This window comes from Schistocerca cancellata, chromosome 6, assembly GCF_023864275.1.
Source record: "Schistocerca cancellata isolate TAMUIC-IGC-003103 chromosome 6, iqSchCanc2.1, whole genome shotgun sequence".
NCBI lineage: Eukaryota > Metazoa > Arthropoda > Insecta > Orthoptera > Acrididae > Schistocerca > Schistocerca cancellata.
This window is the reverse complement of record NC_064631.1, coordinates 40,824,081-40,850,543: the sequence shown is the minus strand read 5'-3', so window position 1 is coordinate 40,850,543 and position 26,463 is coordinate 40,824,081. Positions and strand designations below refer to the sequence as shown.

General features: G+C 46.8%; 1 protein-coding gene across 1 annotated transcript in view; it reads left to right on the top strand.

Moving 5' to 3' along the window:
• Nucleotides 1-23,433, top strand: part of LOC126191451 (DNA-dependent metalloprotease dvc-1-like) — a 71,119-nt gene extending 47,686 nt beyond the window's left edge. The window contains exon 5 of the mRNA XM_049932331.1: nucleotides 23,330-23,433. Within this exon, the coding sequence (XP_049788288.1) occupies nucleotides 23,330-23,334 (5 nt within the window). The 3' untranslated portion in view covers nucleotides 23,335-23,433. The remainder of the gene's footprint in view (nucleotides 1-23,329) is intronic.
• Nucleotides 23,434-26,463: the final 3,030 nt, after the last annotated feature.

Sequence of the window (26,463 nt, the reverse complement as noted above, 5' to 3'; positions counted from 1 at the left end):
TCTAAACTGCTGCTTCATGACAGGTGCAGTGTCTTCCTCAAACGCAATACTAAATGATGTATAACGGGCTCGTGTCCCCCTGCATTCACCGTCGTCTTAAGCGCATTAAGCGGACTACATCCTAACAGCGAAACACCCCCATCCTCCCCCACCCAGTGATACCTTAATACCACCTCCCCTGTACTTCACTGTACGCACTCCATATGATAGTAGGCAACGTCCGCCAGCTGTTCACCGAACACATTCCAAATCACTTCAGTCATCCACCGTCCAGTGGCATCACTATTTCCGCAACTTCAAGCGTCGCTTAACATTGCCTACAGAGAGATCTGTGCTTAATGAACAGCTGCTCGACCATTGTACCAAGTTCTTTTTAATTCGGAAGTCGTTTCTTCTTCTGATTCCACGAGATTTTTAAAACCTACGCTCCACAGTTCTCGATCGTTTCTGTTCGTCAGTACATGAGATCTGCCTCGCCTTGGTTTAGGTGTCGTTGTTCCTTCACGTTTCACCACCACCACCACCACCACCACCACCAACAACAACAACAACAACAACAACAATGGCACCATTAGAAGGGGTTGAAATGTCCCTGATTGATCTGTTGCGCACTTCATACACAACGTCTAGTACCAAAGTCGATGAACTACCCTGCAGACCCATTCTACTGACGCTTCTCCACTGATAACTCAGTATTAGCTACATCCATTTAGACTTGTAGGGTCCATCTTCCGTGACAACTAGTGGTCAGTTCCGCATTATATGCAAGTGATTGGTATTTCTGACCAGGCAGTGTATGTGACAAATGGGTCTGACGAGCTTAGGACTCCAGTGTGTTACACACCCTGTGGCACCCCCGCCCCCCCCCCCCAATCCCTAAGGCGTTCATAACTCTTTCGTGAGTATGTGCTTAGCTACAATAAGACCCCAGCCCCGGAATCACTATTTCCACTTTTGTGCTGCAAGTCTATACATCCCTTTTCCTCCTTTGCACCAGAAACACCATCCAATGTCAAGGCAGAATCTGCTTGGAAATGGTACATACCTTAGGACCCTAGTTTTCCATTTCACTTCCGGCGCTCTCTACACATTTTCATTAATAAATACGTAGAGTTTGAGCTCATACAACTTTTCCAAATTTTTCAGAAACGCAGGTAGTGCAGAGAAGGTCGCCTAATATGGTGTGTTCCACTTTTATGCCTTCCCACTTCAGCAACCTTCGTCTGAAATAAAGTAGTATGTCCAAAACCCAGCACAGTAGCCATCCTGTTGGGTGGGGCGTAAATTACCTGCATGGTAGTAGTGCCCTGACCACACAGGGATCACACTGTTGGTGCTGGAGCTGAACACTTCCCATGCCTAAGAGGAGTATGTGCCATGACTGGGGCATGGGGACTAAGACCAACAGATTACTGGCCTGGTAGCCATTTCTAAGGCTGAGGCTGGCTGGTTGGGTGGCACCCGTGGGGATAGCCTTTATTTAGAGTGGGTAACCTGTATATAAAGTGGATGAAGCTTTCTCCCGTTGGTGTTCAGACAGCCCGAGCAGTCTCTTTAGAAGGAAAGAAGTCTTTCAATGTAGACAGATACGACCCCAAAATGTTTCCTTCCCTGGCTACACTGTGGGAGGAATGTCAGGCCAAATGACGAGCAGAGAAATATCCTCTCAAATACCTGGTCTGTAAAAGGACAGGTGGGATTATTTTTTGGCCTCAAAGCCTTTATTCCTTGTAGAGACTACAGAGAGTGAGTTTGAGGAAGTTGCAACCATGCAGCCATCTCCAAAACAAAGAATGGGTCAGTTTTGATTAAAACAGCGTCCCCTGTCCAGTCATGGACATTGCTTGCTTGTGACAACTACTGGGTAACATTCCAGTGACCATCACTCCCTGTAATAGTCTGAAAGGCGTCATTTTCTATCGTGACTTCCTCCTGCAGTATGGTAATGAGCTATACGCCAACTCGAAGTGAAGAGTTGTAGAATTCGTGTGTTGTCCGCATAAGAGTTCAAAGAGCAATACAGTTGCTACTGGGGCTTTCATCTTTACCTTTGAGATCGATTTATTTCCTAAAAGGTAAAGGTGACGGTATACTGTTGTGACTTAACACTGCATGTCACACACCCATAGGCTGGCCGAAGTGGCCGTGCGGTTAAAGGCGCTGCAGTCTGGAACCGCAAGACCGCTACGGTCGCAGGTTCGAATCCTGCCTCGGGCATGGATGTTTGTGATGTCCTTAGGTTAGTAAGGTTTAACTAGTTCTAAGTTCTAGGGGACTAATGACCTCAGCAGTTGAGTCCCATAGTGCTCAGAGCCATTTGAACCCACACCCATGTGATGTTTAAAATGTACGAAATTCGTGCACATCTTCACGTTGCAACGCCAGCCTAGTCTGTAGGGTCTTGTGAAAGACCACTGCAAGCAAATGTTTGTGCTCCTCCCCACTAGCCTGCATCAGCTGTGGAGAGCAACATTCTCCCAGCTCACCAGACTGCGCTGTCCTTCAGAGAAAGAAAAAAATTCAGGAATATAAGACTCCAGGCTGACATAACAGGAGGCCAAGAAAGGTATATCTACATCCAGCGTGCATGACAATGTCACACAATACAGCTACGACAACTTTGCCCCTCTGCCGGTAGTACTCTCCACCATTACATGTACTACAGCAAGCCTTCACGCTGCCTGACCATGCGGCCCCTCTTCTCCCAATTATTGGGGGCTGTCCTCTTACTGCTCTCCCTACAGCCACTTTGGGAACAATGGCTTACCACCCTCCAGGGGTGCTGATCCCAATCCCCCAGGCACACACAGGTCGCCCTCGTATGGCTTCTCACGAGGACCTCTGCCATTCATGGCTACCAGCGATATTTCAAGAATCGTGCCAATTATGATAGCGTGTCAGGTGGAGTTAGTTCATCTGTTCTGAAGTCTGTATATAGTGAACTTCGGCCTTTTGACACAACTTTGGAGGCTGTGGCTGTTTGCTAAGGGCTTTTCAGGACTTTATTTTCTGTAATGTTTCTCTCTCCTGATGGTGGAGTGCCTCAGAACGTATTGTCTGCGTTGGTTTCTGAGCTCCCCAACCTTCCCCAGTGTTGGGCGACTTCTGTGCCCATAACCCTGGCTGTCGTAAAGGTGTTGAAAACATAATGGCAGATATTGATCTCTGTCTTTTGAATACTGTCCTTCCACACACTGTTTGGTACATCGAAATTAGTTGCGCATTGATCTTTCTTCTTGCAGCACTGATTTTCTCATCCATCCATTGGAGGGTCCACAATGGCATGTGTGGTAGTGACTACTTCAGTCTTCCTGACCCTCACTCAGCATCTCCCTTCTGGGCGTTCACTTAGATGGGCTCTTTGCAATGCTGACTGGGATGCTTTCATCTCCACTGTCATTCTGAGCTCTCTGCTGAATGGAGGTACTCATGAGGCTGTCCGGAATGCCATTGTAACTGCAACTGACTTAGAGATCCCCCTGTCCAAAGGTAGTACCTTGGCAGAACACAGATGTTGCAGAGGGTCTCAAACGCCATAAGTACCATCTAACAGTTGAGCACCTGGTTATCCTGAAACAGCTCTGTGCCTGGGTCAGCCACTTAATAAAATGACAGAAGCAAGAATACTGGGAACAATATGTTTCAACCACAGCACAATGTACAACTCCTGTGCAGGTACAGGTGAAGGTCAGATGCATTAATGGATACTGGGCCTCTGCAGGTGCAATTGGTATTCCCTTGAACAGTGTTGTTTCCACTGACCCAGACACCATAGCTAAACATTTTGTTCTGTGTCATGTGCAAGCATCTGCATCTGAGAAGTAACAGCCTGCCTTTTGTGTCCTTAAACAGCTGACTGTTTGCAATCAATTTCCACTACACGCCAAGTGGAGCCCTATAGTGCCCCATTGAGTGGGATTCTTCAGTGCCCTAGGTGTTAGTCCTGACATAGCCCCAGGCCAGACTACATCCAAAATCAAATGCTCTTGCACCTAGCTGTCGATTGTTGGCATCAACTATTTACCATCATCAACTGTACCTGGAGTGAGGGTGAGCTCTCACCTTAATGGAACCGAAACCGTGTAAAAAATCTCCTACCTACAGACAGCTATCGGCCAGTTAATCTCACCAATGTCTTGTGTAAGCTGCTTGAGCGCGGGGTGAGTTGGTGGCTGTGTGTCTCGGGGCATTCTGGCTCCATCCCAGGGTGGTTTTTGCCTAGGCTGTACCACTGCTGCTTGCCTGGAGTCTGCCATCTAGACAGCTTTTGTTCCATGTCTAAACCTTACTGCTATATTCTTTGGACTATAAACAGCTTGTGACACCACATGGCGGCACCACTTCCTCGCTACCTTACATGAGTGCGGTCTCCAGGTCTAGCTTGCAAATTTTGTCCAGAACTTCCTGCCCCACTGTACTCTCTGGGTTCTAGATGGCACTTCCCTCACTACCTCACATATCAGAGTGTGGAGTTCCCCCCCCCAGGGGGGTCCACAACTCTTTTGTGGATACGTGTGTAGTGAGCACGGGAACCCGAGCTAATGTGGCTTTCCTTCCTTTCCAGGCTGCATACCTTCCTTTTCCGCACCCTTCCCTTTCCCCCATCTTCGCCCCCCCCCCTCCCCTCACCTCTGACTCATTCGTTTCCTTTCTCCCCCTCTGGGAGTACGGTTTGTGCCTACGTCCGGAGATGGACGCTCGTAAATGTAACGCATTCTTTGCCTTCTCTGCTTGTATGTCATCATCCTTCCTTTGTCCTTCTCTTTTCCTTACCTCTTCTCTTTACCCTTTTCTCCGCTGCGGCGTTTGAGACCTCTCCTCTTTCCTTTCCATTTCTTTGTTTTTCCCTTTCTCTTTTTTCCTCCATGTGCGTGTCTGAAGGCCGACCCACGCATTTTTGTGTGTAGCCGGTGACGGGGTAACGCGTAATTCCCCGCCCCGGGTAGACAGGTAGGACACGTACGTACCCCCTGGTAATGGCCAGGCCCAGGGAGGGGTGATAACCCGAGCTGATACCTTCCGAAAGTGCCAATTGGTCCCTCCGTCCGTTTGTCGGGAGGTGTGACCTGAGGTGTGAACAATCACCTAAGGCGGGAGTGCCCTCAGAGAGGGCCCCCACAAGGGAGGAGCGCGCCATCGGAGACGCCGGTAATCATGGGGGATTCTTCCGCAATGGTTTCCTCACCTTCCACTATGTCTGCTCACAAGCGTAAGTTCACTGAGTCTCAGCCACAGACAGTTCTTCCATCGTTGCCACAGTTCCTTGTTGTTTCTCGGTCTGACGAAGGTCACGACTTCTCCACAGTCAACCCTTTCATTATTCAGAAAGGTGTCGACGCAATTGCAGTTCCTGTAAAGTCTTGTTCCAGATTACGGAATGGCATCTTGTTGTTAGAAACAGTCAGTGCCCTCCAGGCACAAAAATTGCTGCGTACTTCACTGCTCCACACCTTCCCTGTCCGGGTTGAAGTGCACCGCACTTTAAATTCCTCGCGTGGACTCATTTATACACGTTCACTCGATGGATTGTCTGACGAAGGAATTCAGCACTACCTGTCTGACCAGGGCGTAACGGCTGTTCATAGTTATGAAAAGGGTTGACATGAACCTCATTCCAACCCGCACTGTCTTCTTGACATTTGACAAAGTTCAACTCCCATCGAAAATCAAAGCAGGCTAGGAGATAATTTCCGTTCGCCCTTACGTCCCAAACCCAACGCGTTGCTATCGGTGTCATCGGTTCAACCACACCAGCCAGTCCTGTTCCAATCCGGCCAAATGTGTTACGTGTGGCAAGGATGCCCATGAGGGTGCTTGTCCACCTCCATCCCCTCGCTGCATCAACTGTATGGGTGACCACGCTGCTTCCTCTCGAGATTACCCCGTTTTTAAGGACGAGAAGCTCATCCAGGAAATAAGGGTGAAGGAAAAGGTGTCGACCTTTGCTGCTCGAAAATTATTCGCCAGTCGCAAGCCCACCGTGCCTCAGACAGGAAAATACAGCACTGTCCTTGCTTCTCCTCGGCCAACAAAGGAGGCGGCCACGCAGACTTGCGACCTCACCTTTAGTACCACGGTCGTCAGATCGGCCAGCGCAAAGATCGCCCGTTCAACCTCACCACTTTCGCCTGCCCACTCTATGGCTCACCCTTCGTCGGGTTCTGCTAAATCTCGAGCCCAAAAGTCAGACACCAAGACTTCAAAAAAAGAGCATACTCGTGACGATTTTTTACGTACCCCAACTTCACAACCATCGGTTCCTCCTTCATCTAAACATATTTCCAAGAAGGCTACAAAGAGACCCAGTTCCTCTCCTTCTCCGCCAAGGCGTGTCCCATCTACAGCACCACCTGGCGGAAATCGCCCTCGGCCGTCTTCTGTGTCACCGAGGCGCACTGCTGGCGGCCGATCAACCGGCCGATCGCTGGTGGCAGGAGCTGCTCCTGAACAACCTATGGATCAGGATCTTCTGCCTTCGGCTGAATGCCATTCCATGCTGTCGGTCGCAAGCTCTGAGCAGTCGTTGAGTTGACAGCAACCTTGGTCAAAATCCATTTTCTGTTCACCCTATGTCCATTATCCACTGGAATATCCGCGGCATTCGAGCCAATCGGGATGAATTGTCGATCCTCTTACGATCCTACTCGCCGGTCATCTTCTGTCTTCAGGAAACAAAGCTGCGTCCCCATGACCGCTTTGTTCTCCCTCATTTTCAGTCAGTCCGATATGACCTCCCCTCTGTTGAAGGCACTCCCGCCCATGGAGGACTCATGATTCTTCTCCATGATACTCTCCATTATCACCCAATCCCCTTAAACAGTTCCTTCCAAGCTGTCGCTGTCCGTCTTTCCCTTTCTGGATATACCTTTTCTCTTTGTACTGTATACATTCCATTGTCCACACCAATGGCACGAGCTGATCTCCTTCATCTTATTGGTCAGCTTCCACCCCCCTATTTGCTGGTTGGGGACTTCAATGCCCACCACCCGCTTTGGGGATCTCCACATCCCTGTCCACGTGGCTCACTATTGCTAGACGTCTTCCACCAAGCGGATCTAGTTTGCCTCAACACTGGGGTCCCTACCTTTTTGTCTGCCTGCACGACAAATTTATCTCATTTGGACCTTTCGGTCGGTACTGTTCCGCTAGCTCGGCGCTTCGAATGGTTCGCCCTTGATGATACACACTCGAGTGACCACTTTCCATGTGTCCCTAGACTGCAGCCTCAACTGCCATATATGCGCCCGCGACGCTGGAAGTTTGCCGAAGCCGATTGGACACTTTTTTCTTCTCTAGCGACATTCGATGACCGTCGCTTTCCCAGCGTCGACGATGTCACACATATTACCGACGTTATTCTTACAGCTGCGGAACGTTCAATACCACGCACCTCCGAATTTCCCCGGCGCCCCCCAGTTCCTTGGTGGAACGAGGCATGCCGTGACGCAATACGTGAGCGGCGACGTGCTCTTCGCGTTTTCCGCCACCATCCTACTTTGGCCAACGCGATGCCGTCGTGTCATCCGCGATAGCAAGAAGGCAAGCTGGAAATTCTTTATTAGCTCATTTAACACCTTCGCTCCCTCATCGGAAGTTAGGCGTCGGCTTCGACGGTTATCAGGCGCGCCTAGTTTCTCCCCGGTCTCTGGACTCACTGTCGCGCATGATACATTAGTGGACCCCGTCGCAATTTCTAACTCATTGGGTCAGCACTTTGCTGAGATTTCGAGCTCTTTAAATTACCCGCCAGCTTTTCTCCCGAAGAAACGTGCAGCGGAATCTTCTCGCTCCTCCGCCCCAGGACCAGATGGTATCTACGTCCAAATGTTGCTGCATTTATCAACCCATAGTCTGCGTTACCTCCTTCGCCTTTATAATCGAATTTGGACCGACAGTACTTTTCCCAGACGATGGCGGGAAGCTATCGTCGTTCCTGTTCCGAAACCTGGAAAGGACAAACATCTCCCCTCTAGCTATCGCCCCATTTCTCTCACGAGTAGTGTCTGTAAGGTTTTGGAGCTTATGGTGAACTACCGTTTAGCTTGGTGGCTGGAATCCCGCAGTATTTTAACACCAGCCCAATGCGGATTCCGAAAGCATCGTTCTGCAGTTGACCATCTTGTTGCTCTCTCCACTAATATCATGAACAATTTTCTCCGGAAACGCCAAACGGTAGCAATATTTTTTGATCTGGAGGGAGCATACGATACCTGTTGGAGGACAGGCATCCTCCGCACACTGTTCTCTTGGGGGCTTTCGCGGTCGGCTGCCCCTTTTTCTTCACGAATTTATGGCAGAGCGCACATTTAGGGTGCGGGTGAACACCACTCTCTCCCGTACTTTCTTCCAAGAAAACGGGATACCCCAGGGCTCCGTGCTGAGTGTTGTACTGTTTGCCATTGCCATAAATCCAATTATGGATTGTCTCCTTCCTGATGTCTCGGGCTCCCTCTTTGTGGACGATTTTGCGATCTACTACAGCTCTCAACGGACCAGCCTTCTTGAACGACGTCTTCAAGGATGTCTCGATCGCTTCCACTCTTGGAGCATCGAAACCGGCTTCCGTTTTTCTCCCAGTAAGACCGTTTGTGTTAATTTTTGCGACGTAAGGAGTTTCTTCCACCCTCCTTACATCTAGGACCTGTCAACCTTCCGTTTTCAGACGTCGCTAAATCTTGGGTCTTATGTTTGACAGAAAACTGTGCTGGTCCTCCCACGTTTCCTATCTTTCGGCTCGCTGTCTGCGATCCCTCAACACCCTCCGTGTCCTGAATGGTACCTCCTGGGGAGCGGACCGAATGGTCCTTCTCCGCCTCTATCGCGCCTTAGTGCGCTCGAAATTGGACTATGGAAGCATAGTCTACTCCTCTGCTCGGCCGTCTATTCTTCGGCGTCTCGACTCTATCCACCACCGTGGATTACGTTTAGTGTCTGGAGCTTTTTACACCATCCCTGTGGAAAGCCTTTATGCTGAGACTGCTGAACCTCCGCTGTCCAATCGGCGAGCAGTCCTGAGTCGTTATGCTAGCCATCTGTCTTCCATGCCTGCTAATCCAGCCCATGACATTTTTTTCGACGCCTCTTTGACGTAGGGTATGCAGGCCGCCCCTCCTCCCTACTACCACCTGGAGTCCGCTTCCGTCAACTGCTCCATTCTCTTTCCTTCCGCTTTCCTGAAACCTTCTTGACAACTTGGGGTACAGCACCGCCTTGGCTCCGTCCCAGAATCTGCCTGCTCCGTGACCTTCGTCAGGTTCCCAAGGATAGTACCCCTTCACTTGTTTATCGTCGGGAATTTTCTGCTCTATATGCACAAATGAAGGAAGCCACATTAATTTACACTGATGGCTCGAAAACATCGTTTGGTGTAGGGAGTGCCTATATTGTTGACGACACCCCAAATCAATTTCGGCTTCCCGACCAGTGTTCGGTTTATACTGCGGAGCTTTACGCTGTTCTCCAGGCTGTCCACTACATTCGCCGCCATCGGCGGATACAGTACGTTATCTGCTCCGATTCTCTCAGCTCGCTCCTCAGTCTCCAAGCTCTTTACCCTGTCCACCCTCTGGGCCACCGGATTCAGGACTGTCTGCGCTTGCTCCACCTGGGGGGCGTCTCGGTGGCGTTCCTCTGGCTCCCGGGACACGTTGGTGTCTGTGGAAATGAGGCGGCCGATATAGCAGCCAAAGCTGCAGTCTGTCTTCTTCGGCCAGCTATTCAATCGATTCCCTTCGCCGATCTACGGAGCGTTTTATGTCGTCGTGTTGCTTTTTTATGGCACGCACATTGGTCGACACTTCCCCATAATAAACTGCGGGACGTGAAAGCTCTTCCTTGTGCTTGGACCTCTTCCTCCCGAACGCGTCGTCGGGAGGAGGTAATTTTAACTAGACTCCGGATAGGGCACTGTCTTTTTAGCCATCGACATCTTTTAACCGGCGAACCTCCCCCACTCTGTCCCCACTGCTCTCAGCTGTGGACGGTAAGACACCTTTTAATTGAGTGCCCCTATTTTACTCCGTTACGCGCCCGTCTACAGCTGTCGCCTGATATATCGTCAATTTTAGCAGATGACACGCGCTCGGCCGATCGCGTCCTCGAGTTTTAGTGCCAGTGAAATGACGTCAGTCATTTGAAGCATTTTTTGGGACAACCAACCCCATTCTGTAGTGGATTTTTAAGCCTTCCTTCTGCTTTTAGTTTCTCCAATTTTATGAGTTTCGTCCCATTGGTGCTGGTTTCCATTTTCGGTTTTTTACTGTTTCCTAAGTCACGGACCGTGCACTAATGACCATAGCAGTTTTGCTCCCTAAAACCAAAACAAAAACAAAACAAAAAGTGTGGAGTCCTGCAGGGTTCTGTATTAAACGTCCCCCTCCTTTTAGTGGCCAAAACGGTCTAGCAGCTGCTGTGGGGGGGTCTACAGTATCACCCTCCTTGTATGCTGAAAATTCTTGCTTTTAGTATTGCTCCTGTAATGTGGGTATTGCTGAAGGCTGATTCAGGGAGCCATTCGAAAGGTGCAGTCATGGGCACTCACCCATGGATTTGTTTTCAGTCTTCAATATTAGTGTCATGCACCTCCCACTGTTGTACTGTTCATCTACATCCAGAACGTCATCTCACTGACCAGTTACTCATTGTCGTGGAACCTTATTGCTTTTTGGGGCTAGTCTTAGATGCCCAGCTGATATGCCTTCCCAAGGTGTTAACTATTCCTTAACACACTTTTCTGCCTCATTAACAACAGCTGCAGTCCAGACGGCACTACTGTTCTTCAGCTTTATGAATAACTTGATACTGCCCCGTCTTGATTATAGGAGTCAGGTATGTGGTTCAGCATCCCCTTTGGTATCCAGTCACTGGACCAGAAACACCACTGTGGAGTCTGACTTAAACAGCAGCCTTTCGAACTAGCATGGGGCTGGGCTCTTCCTCTACAGATCAGGCGCCAACAGCTACTCAGTTATGCTATACATGTTCGCAGCGCCACCAAGAATCTGGACTACTGTGGCCTTTCTGCTGTTTGGGAACTCCACCTCTCACAACAGAGATCCAGAACTGGGGTCACAAATTTAAATTGATTACAGTATCTCCATTATGAACTCAAACATCCCCCACTGTCACCTCTTGTCAGGGAGCAATCGTGTACACCTCCATGGCGTGTACTCTGACCTCTGATCTCTCTCGATGCGTCCTTCGGACTGAAAGATTCAGTTTACCCTATGGTGCTCAGCCACCTGTTCGTGGCTGTCTTTGATGCTTTTCCAGCTTTGGAATTGGTTTACACTGACAGGTCAATGGTAGATAGATGAGACGGTTTTGCATACCGGTACACACATGCAAGGTGCAGTGACCTACGTTACTTGCTGAACTGATGGAACGTTTTCACTGCTGAACTGGAGCCCTCAAACATGCCTTTAGCTGCACGATCCGTTACAGCCATGCGGATAAAATGCCTGTCATCTCGACTGCTAGTGATACGAGGTCGTTGGGATCCAGCACGGCGTTCCGTATTACCCTCCTGAACCCACCGATTCCATATTCTGCTAACAGTCATTGGATCTCGACCAACGTAAGCAGCAATGTCGCGATACGATAAACCGCAATCGCGATAGGCTACAATGTGACCTTCCTCAAAGTCTGAAACGTGATGGTCCGCATTTCTCCTCCTTACGCGAGGCATCAAAACAACGTTTCACCAGGCAACGCCGGTCAACTGCTGTTTGTGTATGAGAAATCGGTTGGAAACTTTTCTCATGTCAGCACCTTGTAGGTGTCGCCAACGGCGCCAACCTTGTGTCAATGCTCTGAAAAGCTACTCATTTGCATATCACATCATCTTCTTCCTGTCGGTTAAATTTCGTGTCTCTAGCACGTCATCTTCGTGGTGGAGCAATTTTAATGGCCAGTAGTGTAAGTGTAAGTTGGACTCTCACTTTCTTTGCTGTTTCTTCTGTTAACGTTAATTTGAAGTTGCTTATCCATTTGCTCATCCCATACATGATTTCTCTCTTGAAACAATGGTTGGTTGGTTAGTTGTTGACGTTAGTGACCGAACTGCGAGATCATCACTCATTTCGTGCTACATGTATCGAGCATGGAGTAATCCTCAGGAGGTGAATACATAATGCAAATCCTCGGAAGACTGTCTAAACAAGATCAATAACATAGAGATAAAATCAGGGAGAAGTGGGAGGAAAGAGAGAGGGTAAGGAGAGCGAGCCACTCTGCCCCGAATGCTGCTGACTGTTCCCAGAGCATGGTATGCTGTGGGAGATGCAGCTTTGGCATCATGGGATGCCAGGGCTGACTCTCCAACCCCTCAGGCGGCCATGAGGCCAAACTGCCCCATCTTACTGAGACGAGAGAAACCACCTTTGTGTGAAAAGTAAAACCAGGTCAACCTCTCTGGCATCTTTCGCTAGGATGAAAGGTAGCTTATTAGGAAGGTTGAGAGATGGCCGCAAAGAAGCCAAATTTGGACAGTGTAGTAGGATGTGGGCCACTGTCAGGTGGGTACCACATCAGCGCGCAGTTGGTCTTCATGTCAGAGAATGTGGTTGTCAGCCAAGTGTGGCCAATGTGGAGCTGACCAAACAAAGTGGATTCCCTGCGAGAAGCTCGCTCCCTGAGTCAACGCATGGGGTAGTTTGCAAGACAACCATCTGCACGAACAGTTCGACGACGTTTGCAGCAGCATGGACTATCAGCTCGGAGAACATTGCTGCGGTTACCCTTGACGCTGCATCACAGACAGGAGCGCCTGCAATGGTGTACTCAACGACGAACCTGAGTGCACGAATGGCCAAATGTAATTTTTTCGGATGAAAGTAGATTCTGTTTACAGCATCATGATGGTCGCATCCGTGTTTGGCAACATCGCGGTGAACGCACATTGAAAGCGTGTATTCGTCATCGCCATACTTGCGTATCACCCGGCGTGATGATATGGGGTGCCATTGGTTACACGTCTCGGCCACCTCTTGTTCGCATTGACGGAACTTTGAACAGTGGACGTTACATTTCAGATGTGTTACGATCCGTGACTCTACCCTTCATTCGATCGCTCCGAAACCCTACATTTCAGCAGGATAATGCACGACCGCATGTTGCAGGTCCTGTATGGGCTTTTCTGGATACAGATACTGGCCAGCACACTCTTGATCAAATGTGGTATCGTGTTGAAGCTGCATGGGCAGATGTACCTGTATACGCCATCCAAGCTCTGTTTGACTCAATGCCCAGGCTTATCAAGGCCGTTATTACGGCCAGAGGTGGTTGTTCTGGGTACTGATTTCTCAGGATCTATGCACCCATATTGCGTGAAAATGTAATCACGCGTCAGTTCCAGTATAATATATTTTCCAACGAATACCAGTTTATCATCTGCATTTCTTCTTGGTGTAGCAATTTTAATGGGCAGTAGTATACCATTTAAGGTTAATGACGGTGAAGCCTCAAAAATACGTGACTTTTCACTGAAGGTAGTGTGCTCTAAATCATCTAACTTAGTACAGGTTTCTGTATGATAGCCGCGCGGGATTAGCCGAGCGGTCTTGGGCGCTGCAGTCATGGACTGTGCGGCTTGTCCCGGCGGAGGTTAGTCGTGTGTGTGTGTGTGTGTGTGTGTGTGTGTGTGTGTGTGTGTGTGTGTGTGTGTGTGTGTGTCCTTAGGATACTTTAGGTTAAATAGTGTGCAAGCTTAGGGACTGATGACCTTAGCAGTTAAGTCCCATAAGATTTCAGTCACATTTGAACATTTTTTCTGTAAGATATGAATCGGACATACAATTATTATGGAAAAAGAAAACTAAGCATTGGTAAGGGTCTGCACTCGAATTATCGATAAATGTCCTGTGAATTTGGTAAGTGGATGGCGTGTGATCAGTAACCAGTCACAACATTAACACCAGTAATTTGATCAAATTAAGGACTTGATTTCTTGGGGTGATAACCGAATGTAAACACTATACGAACAAAAGATATGGAAGATAGGGGACATGGAATATCATTCAAATACTCTCTACGTGTTTGGCAAGAAGCGGCGCGGATAAAAATTCAGTGGTTTCGTGGCAGTGGGAGAAGTAATCTCTGCCTCAAATTAAATTGTTCACTCAAGGCCCAGGGCTGTTTGGTAATATGGGAAACAAAACAGATATTTTAATCGATCCTGATGCGTGTGATGCAGTCCGCAGACCCAGACGATCTGAGCAGTTCTTTTACCCCCGGCCATGACCACAGTATCTGGTGTTCACAAAGCATTTACCCGAGATACTGTCAGTGCAATCTGATGTCACATCCCTAATAAACCTCATAGTACAGAGCGAAGTCGAATGAGTGCATGGCCTGGGCGCACAGAATTGGAGCTATTTGTATTTGCGCATTTATATCAGAGTAGTAAGAGCAGCGATGTAATTATATACTTTATTTTACCATAAATCTCGGTGTGGAAGTTTATTACCGTATATAAAGCTGCTTTTCAACTAAGATGTTTTGCTGCTTTCGGTGTCTCGGCGAAACAGCAATGCGAGGATAAAATTGGTACGAAATCTTTGTGTTTAGATGTCTCGCTGTGTGCGCTGTGTACTTCGTTTGATAATAAAACAACTTATTCAGTTGTCAGTGGGCTAGTGACTAAAGATTTCTTGGAGAGAATATCTCTGGGGACCCCTCCGTGTTTCCTTACCGTCTCCTACCATAACGGTCAGTGCCTGATGGTCTCGCAAATCATTGTATGAGACGTTAACAATTGTTAGCGACAAAACAGTAAACAGTTACTTGATGTTCTGAAACATATATTTACTCCATTTACGGACTGGTAAATCCGCGTATTGTTCAGAAAGGTATCGATGCAATTGCTGGCCCTGTGAAATCCTACTCTTGTTTACGCAATGGCACTTTGCTTTTGGGGAGTGCTTCTGATTCCCAAGCACAATTTCTTGCAGCTTCGCTCCTCCATGACTATCTTGTTAGTGTTGCGGCATATCGAATGCTGATTTCTTCCCGTGGTGGTATTTACACGAGGATACTTGACTGTCTGACTGAGGCAGAAATCCAAACGTACTCCTCTGATCAGGGTGTCAGTGCAGTCCCCGAGGTGATGAAAAAAGTAGATACCTCCTTAGTGCCCACACACAATCTTCCTTACTTTTGATAGAGTGGTTCTTTCATCAAAGATCAAAGCAGGTTATGAAGTTATCAGTCAGACTATATATTCTGAACCCAATGTGCTGCTGCCAGTGTCGTTCCAACCACACTCTAGTCCTGTCTACACCTGGCCAAATGTGTAATGGCTACCTCCTCCGTCGTGAGGACCCACCTCACTGCGACTCACATATGACGGTCGTCCACATCTTGTTGACTGCTCACTTTTAGCTGCTCTGCGGCGGACTTTCATCCTTCCCAGCAACCTAACTTCGGTGTTGGGCGATAATGCCTCAACAGCGGATTTAGTTTTAAGTTTTATTAGTGAGGGGAGGTTATCGTACCATCTAAGGGTGGGCATTTAGCCTTATCTCTGAGGTCGCCAACCTCCCTCCATTTTAACTCTGTCGCACTTTCTTTGCATTTGTCTTGGTGTTCGTCTTTTCTCTCCATGTGTTCATCTCGCCTTGTGTTTTTAGGGTGGACATTTTAATGTGTTGCAGAGTGGCTGGCTGGCTCATCCTCTTTTATTATTGTGGTCAGCCAGCCCAGACCATATGCTCTATGGTTTTAATACCTTCTTCTACTTTTCCTTGTGGCGCATGTTTTCCCCGTTTTTTGTTCGCTCCATTCGTTTTTAGATGTGTCGGAGGTTTCTGTACACAGAGCCTTGCTTGCGTCAGGAAAATGGGACTGATGACCCTGTAGTTTGGTCACTTTATACCTCAAATAAATAAACCAACCAACCAACCGAATGTTAACCTGTGGTAACAATGTTCACGGGGGCCATTGCCACCTCCTCCTCCCTGCTGCATCAACTGCAATGCCCCGTGATTTGCCGTGTACCTCGATGACTGGGCTGGGTGAAGGAAAAAGTGCCTTACCCAGTCGCTCGCAAGTAGTTGTCTAGTCGGAAAATCTGCAATCTACCATCTGCCACCTACATTACTGTTCTTGCTGCATTTCCCTCCACAAAGGACATGGCCACGCTGATATGCTACCTCAGATTTAGCACCGCGGTTGTGAAATCGCCCAGCGTCATGGTAGCGTCCCCGTCCCCTCCTCAGGCTGTGCAACACACCACCGAACTTTCACTTAACGGGGCGAAGCCACCAGCTACACAACTGGCAGGCCGGAAACGACAGAAGGACGTCTCCAGTGAAGATTTATATATCCCTCCACTTAAGTCACTTTCTCTGAGAACCGTAAAGGCTCCAAGAAGTCAAACAAAGGCAGACATTCTTCTCCTTCATAGAACTCCGCCAGTGCGCACCGCCAACCGTTTTTCTGCACTGGAGTCTGCAGGCCAACAGGAGAATGCCGATGCTTCTGGAGACCTACTGGAGCAGGATCCTCCTGCCTCTGTGTCTTGTAGCGCCGAATCTTCGAAGGCTGGCGCTGGGCAGCTCCTGAGGAGACATCTCATTTTTTCCTCCTCATGACTGTCCTCCAATCGAACGTTTGCTGTCTTAGATACAACAAAGAGGATTTATGGCTGATCTTAGAATCGCAGCGTCAACTTGTACTGTATTCAGGGAAAAAATGCGTCCTTATGACCACTTCAAGGTTTCTCAATTTCCTGGTCCGTTTTCACCTTCCCCAAGGTCGACCTTCCATCTCGTGGGGAGTCATGCTGCTAATATGGGATGATATTCATAGTCAATCCATCTTCCTGACTACCCACCTTCAACCTGTTGCAGTTCGCCTTTTCCTTCCTCACTTGACCTTTTCCTTTTGTACTGTTTACAACCTTCCTCCATTCGATGTCACCAGGGCAGACTTCCCCCCAGCTAATTGGTCAGATACCTCACAGCTTTCTGCTGCTTGGTGACTTTAATGAGCAGCATCCTCTTCAGGGTTCTCCCAGAACCTCTGAAAGGCGCCCCTCTTGACTGACCTTCTCAGTCAACTTAACCTCTTCTTCCTTAACACAGGAGCATCCATGTTCCTTTCAGACTCTATGCACACCTATTCCCGTTTGGACATATTCTTCTGTACTGCCCAATTCGCCCGTTTAATCGAGTGGTCCGTTTTGACACAACTTGAGCGACCATTTCCCGTGTACTATCTGTCCACCTACATCCACACCCAATGCCTCCCTCTATCGGAAAACGAGGGGAGGAGGCTCTGGCGATACCCTTCACAGAATTGAGAGTTAAAATGCCGCCTTTACTATGAGGGAGCTAGATCATGCTTTATCCATCCCAATCCTCCGCCTCAGGGCGAGACGCTGTTCATTCAGATGCTGCAACACCTTTCTCTTGCAGGCAAGCACTTCCTGCTTCATTCGTACAACCACATCGGGGCAGAGGGCACGTATCCCAGACGCTGGTCTGAACCCACAGTCATATCCATATGTAAGCCCGGTAAGGACAAAAACCTTTCTTCTAGCTACCAATTAATTGCAAGGCGACGGTGTGATTCATGCCCAGCTGGTATGTTGGCTAGAGGCTTGGAATTTACTGACGACTTCACAGTGTTGATTTCTAGCGCGCCGTTCTGCAGTTGACGACCTAGTCACTATGTCCACCCATGTCGTGAACGGCTTTCTGCGGAAATCCCAGACTGTGGCCGTATTTTTCGGTTCGGAGAAAGCCTAAGACACCTGCTGGAGGACTGGTATTCTCTGTGCTCTCTACACGTGCGGCTTCCGTGTTCAACTTGGCCTTCATTCACTTCCTGCCCTGTTCCGTTCAGGAATTTTTAGAAGACAGAATTTTCAAGGTATATGTGGGTTCTGCCTTGTTGGACACCTTTTTCTAGGAAAACGGTGTGCCTAAGGATTATTTTTCTGAATGTAGTCCTCTTTACTATCGCCATTAACCTTATAATGACCTGTCTCCCACTGGGCATCTTTGGCTCCATTTTTGTTGACGATTGTGGCATCTATTAAAATTCTGCGCGGATCTGTCTTATTGAGCAGCGTCTTCCGCGGTTTCTCGATTGTCTTTGCACATGGAACATCGACATTGGCTTTAATTTTCCCACTGACAAAACCGTCTGTATGAATTTCTGACGGCGCGAGTGGTTGCTCCCATCATCTTTACGTCTTGGGCCTGTTGCTCTTCCGTTGGTTGGAACTACGAAATTCCTGGGGCTCATGCTCGATAGGAAACTTTCTTGGTCCTCCCCAGTGTCTTACCTGGCATTTTTGGACAACATGGTTGTGGAGATGAAGCAGCGATTAGTATGATCAATCAATTATTCAAAAACAGTCTTACCGGCTGGCGGTATAATATTAATAAATGCGATTAAAACCGTTCTTGAACAATTATCTTTCTTGAACAATTATCTTTCTTGAACAATTATCTTTCTTGATCAATTATCTTTCTTGAACAATTATCTTTCTTGAACAATTATCTTTCTTGAACAATTATCTTTCTTGAACAATTATCTTTCTTGAACAATTATCTTTCTTGAACAATTATCTTTCTTGAACAATTATCTTTCTTGAACAATTATCTTTCTTGAACAATTATCTTTCTTGAACAATTATCTTTCTTGAACAATTATCTTTCTTGAACAATTATCTTTCTTGAACAATTATCTTTCTTGAACAATTATCTTTCTTGAACAATTATCTTTCTTGAACAATTATCTTTCTTGAACAATTATCTTTCTTGAACAATTATCTTTCTTGAACAATTATCTTTCTTGAACAATTATCTTTCTTGAACAATTATCTTTCTTGAACAATTATCTTTCTTGAACAATTATCTTTCTTGAACAATTATCTTTCTTGAACAATTATCTTTCTTGAACAATTATCTTTCTTGACAGCCCACCGTACGTGATCCCTCAATGTCCTATGTATCCTCAATGGTACACCTTGGAGTCCAGATCGAACCACCCTCCTCTGTTTCTACCACTCCCTTGTCCATTCGAAACTAGATTATGGGTGCTTTGTTTATGCATCTGCACGTCCGCCCCTCTTACGCCGTCACAATACTGTCCACCATCGTGGCGTTCGTTTGGCCACTAGCGCCTTTTACACTAACACGGTTGAGTGTCTGTATGCAGAAGCTGCCGACCTAACGCTGTGCTTCCGCCGTGCGCCTAGACTTTCTCCTCAGCAGTTATGCATACATTAGTCTGCCGTGCGTGGCCACCCATCCTATGCCGCCACCTTAGATGACGCCTTTGATCGCCAGTATGGGGCGTGTCCCTCTTCTGTTACGTCCTGGAGTTAACTTTCGGCTCTTGTTCTGGCAAGATTTTCAAGCTTCCTGCGACTTTTCCAGTGGGTGTGAACACTTCATCGCCGTGGTTTCGTGCAGCGGTCTATGACACTACTCCAGCCTCACTATCGCCTTCAGTTTCACGACTTTCGCATGGAATGTTGCGATAGTACCTTTAAGTTCACCGATATTTCTTGGACTGATCGTACTGTCGGATATGACTTCGTCATTGGCGCCGACGTTTTTAGATATCGGATTCCGGTACACTGATTAGTATTTTACAGCAGAGCTCTTCGTACTGTATCAGGCCACCGAGTACATCCAGCGACACAGGCTTTTGTGAAGTGTCATCAGCTCAGACACTCTCAGCGCCCTTCAAAGTACCTGTGCGCTGTACACAGTCCATCTGTTAGTGCAACGGCTACAGGAAAACGGTCACTTGCTCACTCTTGATGGTCACTGTGATGTTTGTGGGTCCCTGGTCATCTCGGGGTCACAGGAAACCAGGCTGCTGACGCTGCTGCCAAGGCTGCAGTCCTCATGCCTCAGCCTGCTAGTTCTTACATTCCCTCCGATTATATCTGTGTTGCCATCAGCCAGCAGGTGGTGTCACTTTGGCATCGCCACTAGTCCTTCCTCCGTGGGAATAATTTCTGCGTTATCAAACCTCTCCCAGCGTCTTGGACGACGTCCCTCTCGGCGCTCCCGCCACGAGGAAGCCATTTTAACTAGGTTGCGTGTTGGCCACTGCCCATTTAGCCATCGCCATTTAAGTGGTGCTCCCCTACCACTTGGTACACATAGCGCCCAACTTTTAACTGTCCGCCATTTCCTGACGGAATGCTACTTTCTTTTTGTTCCCGTTTGGGCTTGCCGTCTGAGTTATTGGCTGTTTTAGCGAACGGTAACCGGGCTGTCAACGCGATTTTATTCGTCGTAGCAGTGTAGCGAAGGCCATTCAATTTTTTGTTCTGAACTTCCGTTTCTCTATGGCGTATTTTATAGACCTCTACGCATCCCTGTTATTTAGCTGTCTCATCTTCCGTCGATTGATATAGAGTCGTTTTTAAATCTTTGTCTTCCACAGTTTTGACATGGGTGCGTATGACCCTAGATGTTTTTGCTCCCTGAAACAAAACTAATAGACAAATAACTGGATCTGGTACACATTTAAGATTCCAGTTTTCCATTTCACTTTCAAAGTGCTCTGTCTCTCTTGGTTAATAAATGCACGGTCCCCTGTTGTTGGGTTTGTACTGGCACTGTAGTAGCCATATGACGACACAGGGGTCCAACTGTTGGTACTGGAGTTAAAAATTCCCATCGATGCCAAGGTGCACGTTCCCATCGTGACTGGAGCACAAGGACTGAGCAATGGGTTACTGGACAGATAGCCATTGCCGAGGCTGGGTGGCGCCCATGGGGAGAGCCCTCTTCGGGAAGGGTGGCACTATGGTGGGTAACTCGCATACAAAGCGGATGAAGGTTTCCCACTGGTGGTCGAACGGCCTCATAATTCTTTTCAGAAGAAAAGAACTCGGTCAATGCGGAGAGATATGACCCCAAAATGATTCCTTCCCTGGATACGCTGTGGGAGGAGCTTAGGGCTAAGCAACAAGCACAGAAATACTCCCCTCAATACCTGGCATATACAAGGACAGATGGGGACTCATTTTTGGCCACAAAGCCTTCATTCTTTGTAGACACTATAGAGAGTAAGTTTGGGGAACTTGCAGCTGTGCAGCAATCTCCAAAATGTGGAGTGGGTTAATACTGTTTAAACCAGCATCACCTTCCCAGTGACGGACAAGCTGGGTAACATTATGGTGACTATCACTCCCCATAGTAGTCTAAACACAGTTAAAGGCATCATTTTCCATCATGACCTCCTCCCGCAGCCTGATGAGGCATCAATCAACTTGGATTGATAGGTGGTACAATTTATGTGTTGTCCACAGACGGCTGCCGAAGGACAATTGAGTTGCTGCTGGGGCCTTCATTAGGCCTTTGACGTGGAACTGTATATCCGCCGTACCCTCCTCTCATATGATGGTTAAAATATATGAAATTTGGGGATGTGTTTCATGTTGTGATGCCAGCCAAGCCTGTAGGGATTGTGGACAACTGTTGCATGCGAATGTACCTCTGTGATTCGTGGTCTGGCCTGGTCCCTACCTTTCGCACCTTTTTATTCTCCTTGTTTCATGTTCGCCATTTGTAATGTTCCGTCTTTTCTAAAATTCTGCTATCTTGTCTGTCCTGATCGTTTTTTGGGGTAAAGGACGGTGAGATGGCGTTGGTGGGATGGAGAGCGGTGTCTCCCACTGCATCCAGTGCTCTGGGGACCTCCAACTGCACTCTGGGCATAGCGACTCGGCTGTCTTAGAACCTCTCACTACCCTACTACTTCTCCTTAATTTTATCTCGGTCATACTGTATCTTGCTTACAATTGGTCTTCCGAGGATTAGTCCTGGACCGCTACATATTGGATGAAGGGAGTGATAACATCGCAGTTTGGTTCCTTTAACTCCAACAACCTATCAACCATCCAACCGCTTTTTGATCTATAGACAGCTATTCTTTTCACCTACATTCATTCAACTTAGCAGTTGAGAGCTGTCAAAAGTGCTGCCAGAGGTCAAGGGTTTCCTTAGGTTGACTCGACTGTGAGTGTCTTAGCATTAAAGAATAAATATGTTAAAACTTGATGCGCCATTTTTTCGCTCATCTCACCACTATCGACGTCATATGTCTCGATATACGTTTCGCAAAATTTAATTTTGTAGGTGCATTCAGCGGCTCATATGTATGTTGGTAATAGTTAATAGCAAAGAGGTAGTGAAGCTGGACGTCACGCACAACGCGCCAGTTCTACACGCATCTGTGTTTGACATATTTCCCGAACTATGATAGGCACAGGAATTGTTGCCTCGCATTGAGGGATATTTGTACTCACTCTTTCTTTTTAGGATTGCAAGCTAGAAATATACGCACACTCGGAGTAACGAGTCGCATGCAAGTAATAGACCTCGGGAAGAGAGACAGGGAGTACTACCACAACCTGATATATAATTTTAGGCTTTTCCCGTAGAATTTTTTCACTTCTATACGCTAGCTATCAGGAACAAGTCATCAATGCCAAAATGTCGTTAGCAATATTTCAGATAGCCTTGCAAAAAGTTAATCTTACAATTGCAGACCTGCGTTTTAGAATAACAGAGCAAAAGTATTACCAAATAGTAAAGTTAGATCGACATATGGCACAAACTGGTGTAAGATGTATTTGCAAGCATATGTCGGTCAGTCAGGCAGAGCTGTATTAACTAGGTAACCAGAGCACATGACTGCGCTCTATACAATGTTTAGAGGTGGCACTACACGGGATATGAAATCAATAAGCACAGGACACTTTTAAATGAATAAATTCCTTTTCCCTCTTTCCAGTTCCCAGTTTTTCATACAAGGGAACCAGACTAAAACAGTAAAATTTATTACTCTCTTACAAAATGACTACCTTTGTAATTCTTAAACATTTAATACTTACTTTCATAAGTACTCAATCTGTATCACTAATTTCAAAGTCGCACGTAATTATATGTTGTCAGCTAAGCAGTTCTAAGAAATCGAAACCGTTTCCAGAGTATATAAATACGTTGCTGAGAAAGTATTTAGTTTTTGACTCCTGAGAAGTACGAACTCAGGATAAGGATGTTTTTGACTCTGTGGAAAGCTCGTTAAAAAAAAGATTGAAGACTGTACATAACTTTATGGCGACGTCTTCTTGCAGCCAGAAATCAATTTAAAGTTATCAACATGGAAATTCGTCACCAAAAATTTTGCTTAGTGTTAATTCTTAAACAGCGTTGCGTAGTAGCAATCTTTCACAATCGTTCATTGTAATATTTTTGATGTATCGCTATGTCTCAAAAGAATTAATTCTCTCGTTAGCAACTTATTCAGTTTGCAGTGAAAGTCATTATTAACTTCATGTCTTTATTTGCAGAATAACGATAGGAAAACATAAATTATTCATAAACGTCATTGGAATACTGAAGACACTCTGGTAGAAAAACCTGCACCTACAAGAAGAAACTGAAGAACAACAAACAATTTTTAACTTTTATTTATTCATAAACGTCATTGGAATACTGAAGACACTCTGGTAGAAAAACCTGCACCTACAAGAAGAAACTGAAGAACAAAAAACAATTTTTAACTTTTATGATTTTAAAAATAAGTGATTTGCTGGTCAACAAATATAATTTTAAAATGTAAACTTTTTAATAAATTTTAATAGGAAGTTTTTCTTTCATGCTTGCCCTCAAAACCCAACGTTCCATTGATGTACATGAAGATAAATGTGGTTACCCGAACTAGACACTGATAAAGATGGTGCAGTGGTTCGCACACTGGAGCAGAGTAATTAAAATAACCATCCGGCCATCCTGATGAGTTTTCCATAGTTCATTAAAATAGCTTAAGCTAAATGCGGGATGGTTCCTTTAAATACCACATGGTCAACTACCTTTTCCATTGTTCAGCAATCAGAGCTTGTGCTCACTTTCTACCTTAGTTTTCTACAGGTTAAAACTTAAACTTCGTTTTTTTCCTTTCCAATCTAGTCTATGTAACTACCGGAAACATCTCCCTCAAAATAAAAAGAAACTGAAAATAAACGATCAATTGTTTCTGAGTCTGTCACTCAGAGCAGTCTCCCATCTTGTACTGGTCACAAAGATAGAGAAAAATGTATTTTATGATGAACATACTTAATACGAGAATTTCTCATCTCCACAAAGGATTTAACACCTCGTGTGTTAACTCACTGAATCGACGAACGAGGATTTTTTTAATCAGATACCTAATTGTTGCATAGTAGACAAATGGACATGTCTAAGAACTCATTCCGTATAGTAACACGCATCTCTTTATCAACATCGTTGCACAAGAACCAGGTATGAGAAATGTCTCCAAATCGAAGGCGAGTTCCCAAATTGAGGCCATAGAAATATGTGATACCGACGCGACGGAGTTGTGAATTAAAACAGGTCTAGAACAATAAGAAGCGGTCATACTCAGTTGTGTTCATTGGCGACTGTAACGAATGACTACAAGCGCAGGTAGCACGCAACGCTAACAAGCCCACAAAGATCTGCCGGCGAGTGAATATTTGTTTTAAAAGATCTTCCAATAAGCAGACGGCAAAAACGGAATAATATGTAACGACAATTTTGTACCAAATATGACGTGTGAAGATAGTGTTCTCCCAGTCAACAGAAGGTAAAACCTTCTCCAACATCAGCAATTAACACTTAAGTGTTAGGTTTCGTAGAGCCACTTGGACTATTTCTCGAATGTTCCACTCAAGAGCAGCATATAGGAAAGAGGTAAATTCTCCCTATGTAGATCGGAATCAACAAAATAGTTTTGCTTTTGAAGGAGACAACAGATGGTTGAAACTTATTGACACGAGCTCTCTACAACGAAAAGTCTTTATTTTTACGACTGCCATCCAAACCCGCTTATCCGTGACTCGCGGGTAACAGATTTGTGACACCTGCATTTTCTTCTGAAGTACCTGAAAACACATGTACTGGCAATGAAGGAAACTACGATAATGTTTCTGAAGTGACCACGGCCCCTAGTGTATCGAAAAGGAAATTAACTTTAGAAACGGATGACAGTGGTAAAAGTAATATTATGGCAATCAAACCTATTTACAGAGATTTGGAAAATCCTGAGCTACTAAAGAACTGTTTACATGGGGAGACCCAGAATGTTAACGCGTTCTTCAGTAATCTTGTGTGGTGCTGTGTGCCTAAAACGTATTTGTTGTCCTTATTGAGCTGTGCACAGCTCGCGTTTATCCCATTTATTGTTTGTCATCTTCTATTACGGTACTGCCACCTCGTTTTCTTATTCCATTTACTGGCGTCACTTCCTTCCTTCCTTCCTTCCTTCCTTCCTTGCCTCTGAGTGGCGGCGGCGGCGGCGGCGGCGGCGGCAGCAGCGCATATCGGTAAGTGCACTGTCGTACCATCTCTGGAGTGACCGATAGTATTTCCGGGTCATCTGGCAGCAAGTTCGGGATGGACCAGCAGTGCAGTCGTGACGCAGCAGCACTGAAGTTGGATACAGAGTGCTGGTGAGGTGCCGACAGCCAGTGCTCGACAACCACTGGCGACAAACACATGAACTGTCCGACGGAAGGAGATTGGAGCAGGACCTCGGTCCGTTTGTCGGTCCGTTTGTCGGTCCGTTTGTCGGTCCGTTTGTCGGTCCGTTTGTCGGTCCGTCAACGTATATCTGGTCCCTCCACCATTTACGGGCCTGGGAGTTGGTCGGTTGGTGTGGAGCAGTGATGAAGCCTCAGAGGCACGTTTTTTGGCCGGGCCCACTGGCGGCCTCTATGCGGTGTCGGAGAGTGTGGTGCTGTTCCCATTGCTGTGAGGCTCGTGGCTCACCAATCCTGGACATGAAAGTTCAAGTCAAAACTAATGTACCAGCAAGTGATGACTCTTCGCATTCTGTCGTTTGGAGTTCGTTGTCGGGATATTCCCGCGAGCAACAACGTGTGTTTTCAAGTTGGCAAATTTTAGCCACCATCCAGTGGAGTTTAACTGTACTAAGTTATCTGAATTCAAGTGCACCCGTAGCATCTCCTGCCTTGTGGCCGTTAACGTTCCAGTTAACTCCCCTGGCCCTTGACTTAATTCAGGCAGTGTATTTTCCTGATAATGTTGTTGCTGTCCAGCACAGTGTGTAGTTTAACAGCTCAATGTATAATTGGTTGTTGGCGCCAATATCTCCAACGTTGTTCCGTTGGACTCCCTGTTGTGTGCTGGTCGGGTGAAGCGGAGGTTATCTTGGCGCTGGGTACGTTGACTGTCATTTTACCGACAATGGTAGGGCCGACCGCCTGTCTCACCTGAGTGCCCGAGGATGTACTGCTTTTTGTTGTTTGTTCATGTTGTTGTTTTAAGATAACGCTTTGCCGTTAGAATTTCTGATTTTGGTCCGCAGCTCGTGGTTGTGCGGTAGCGTTCTCGCTTCCCACGCCCGGGTTCCCCGGTTCGATTCCCGGCGGGGTCAGGGATTTTCTCTGCCTCGTGACGACTGGGTGTTGTGTGATGTCCT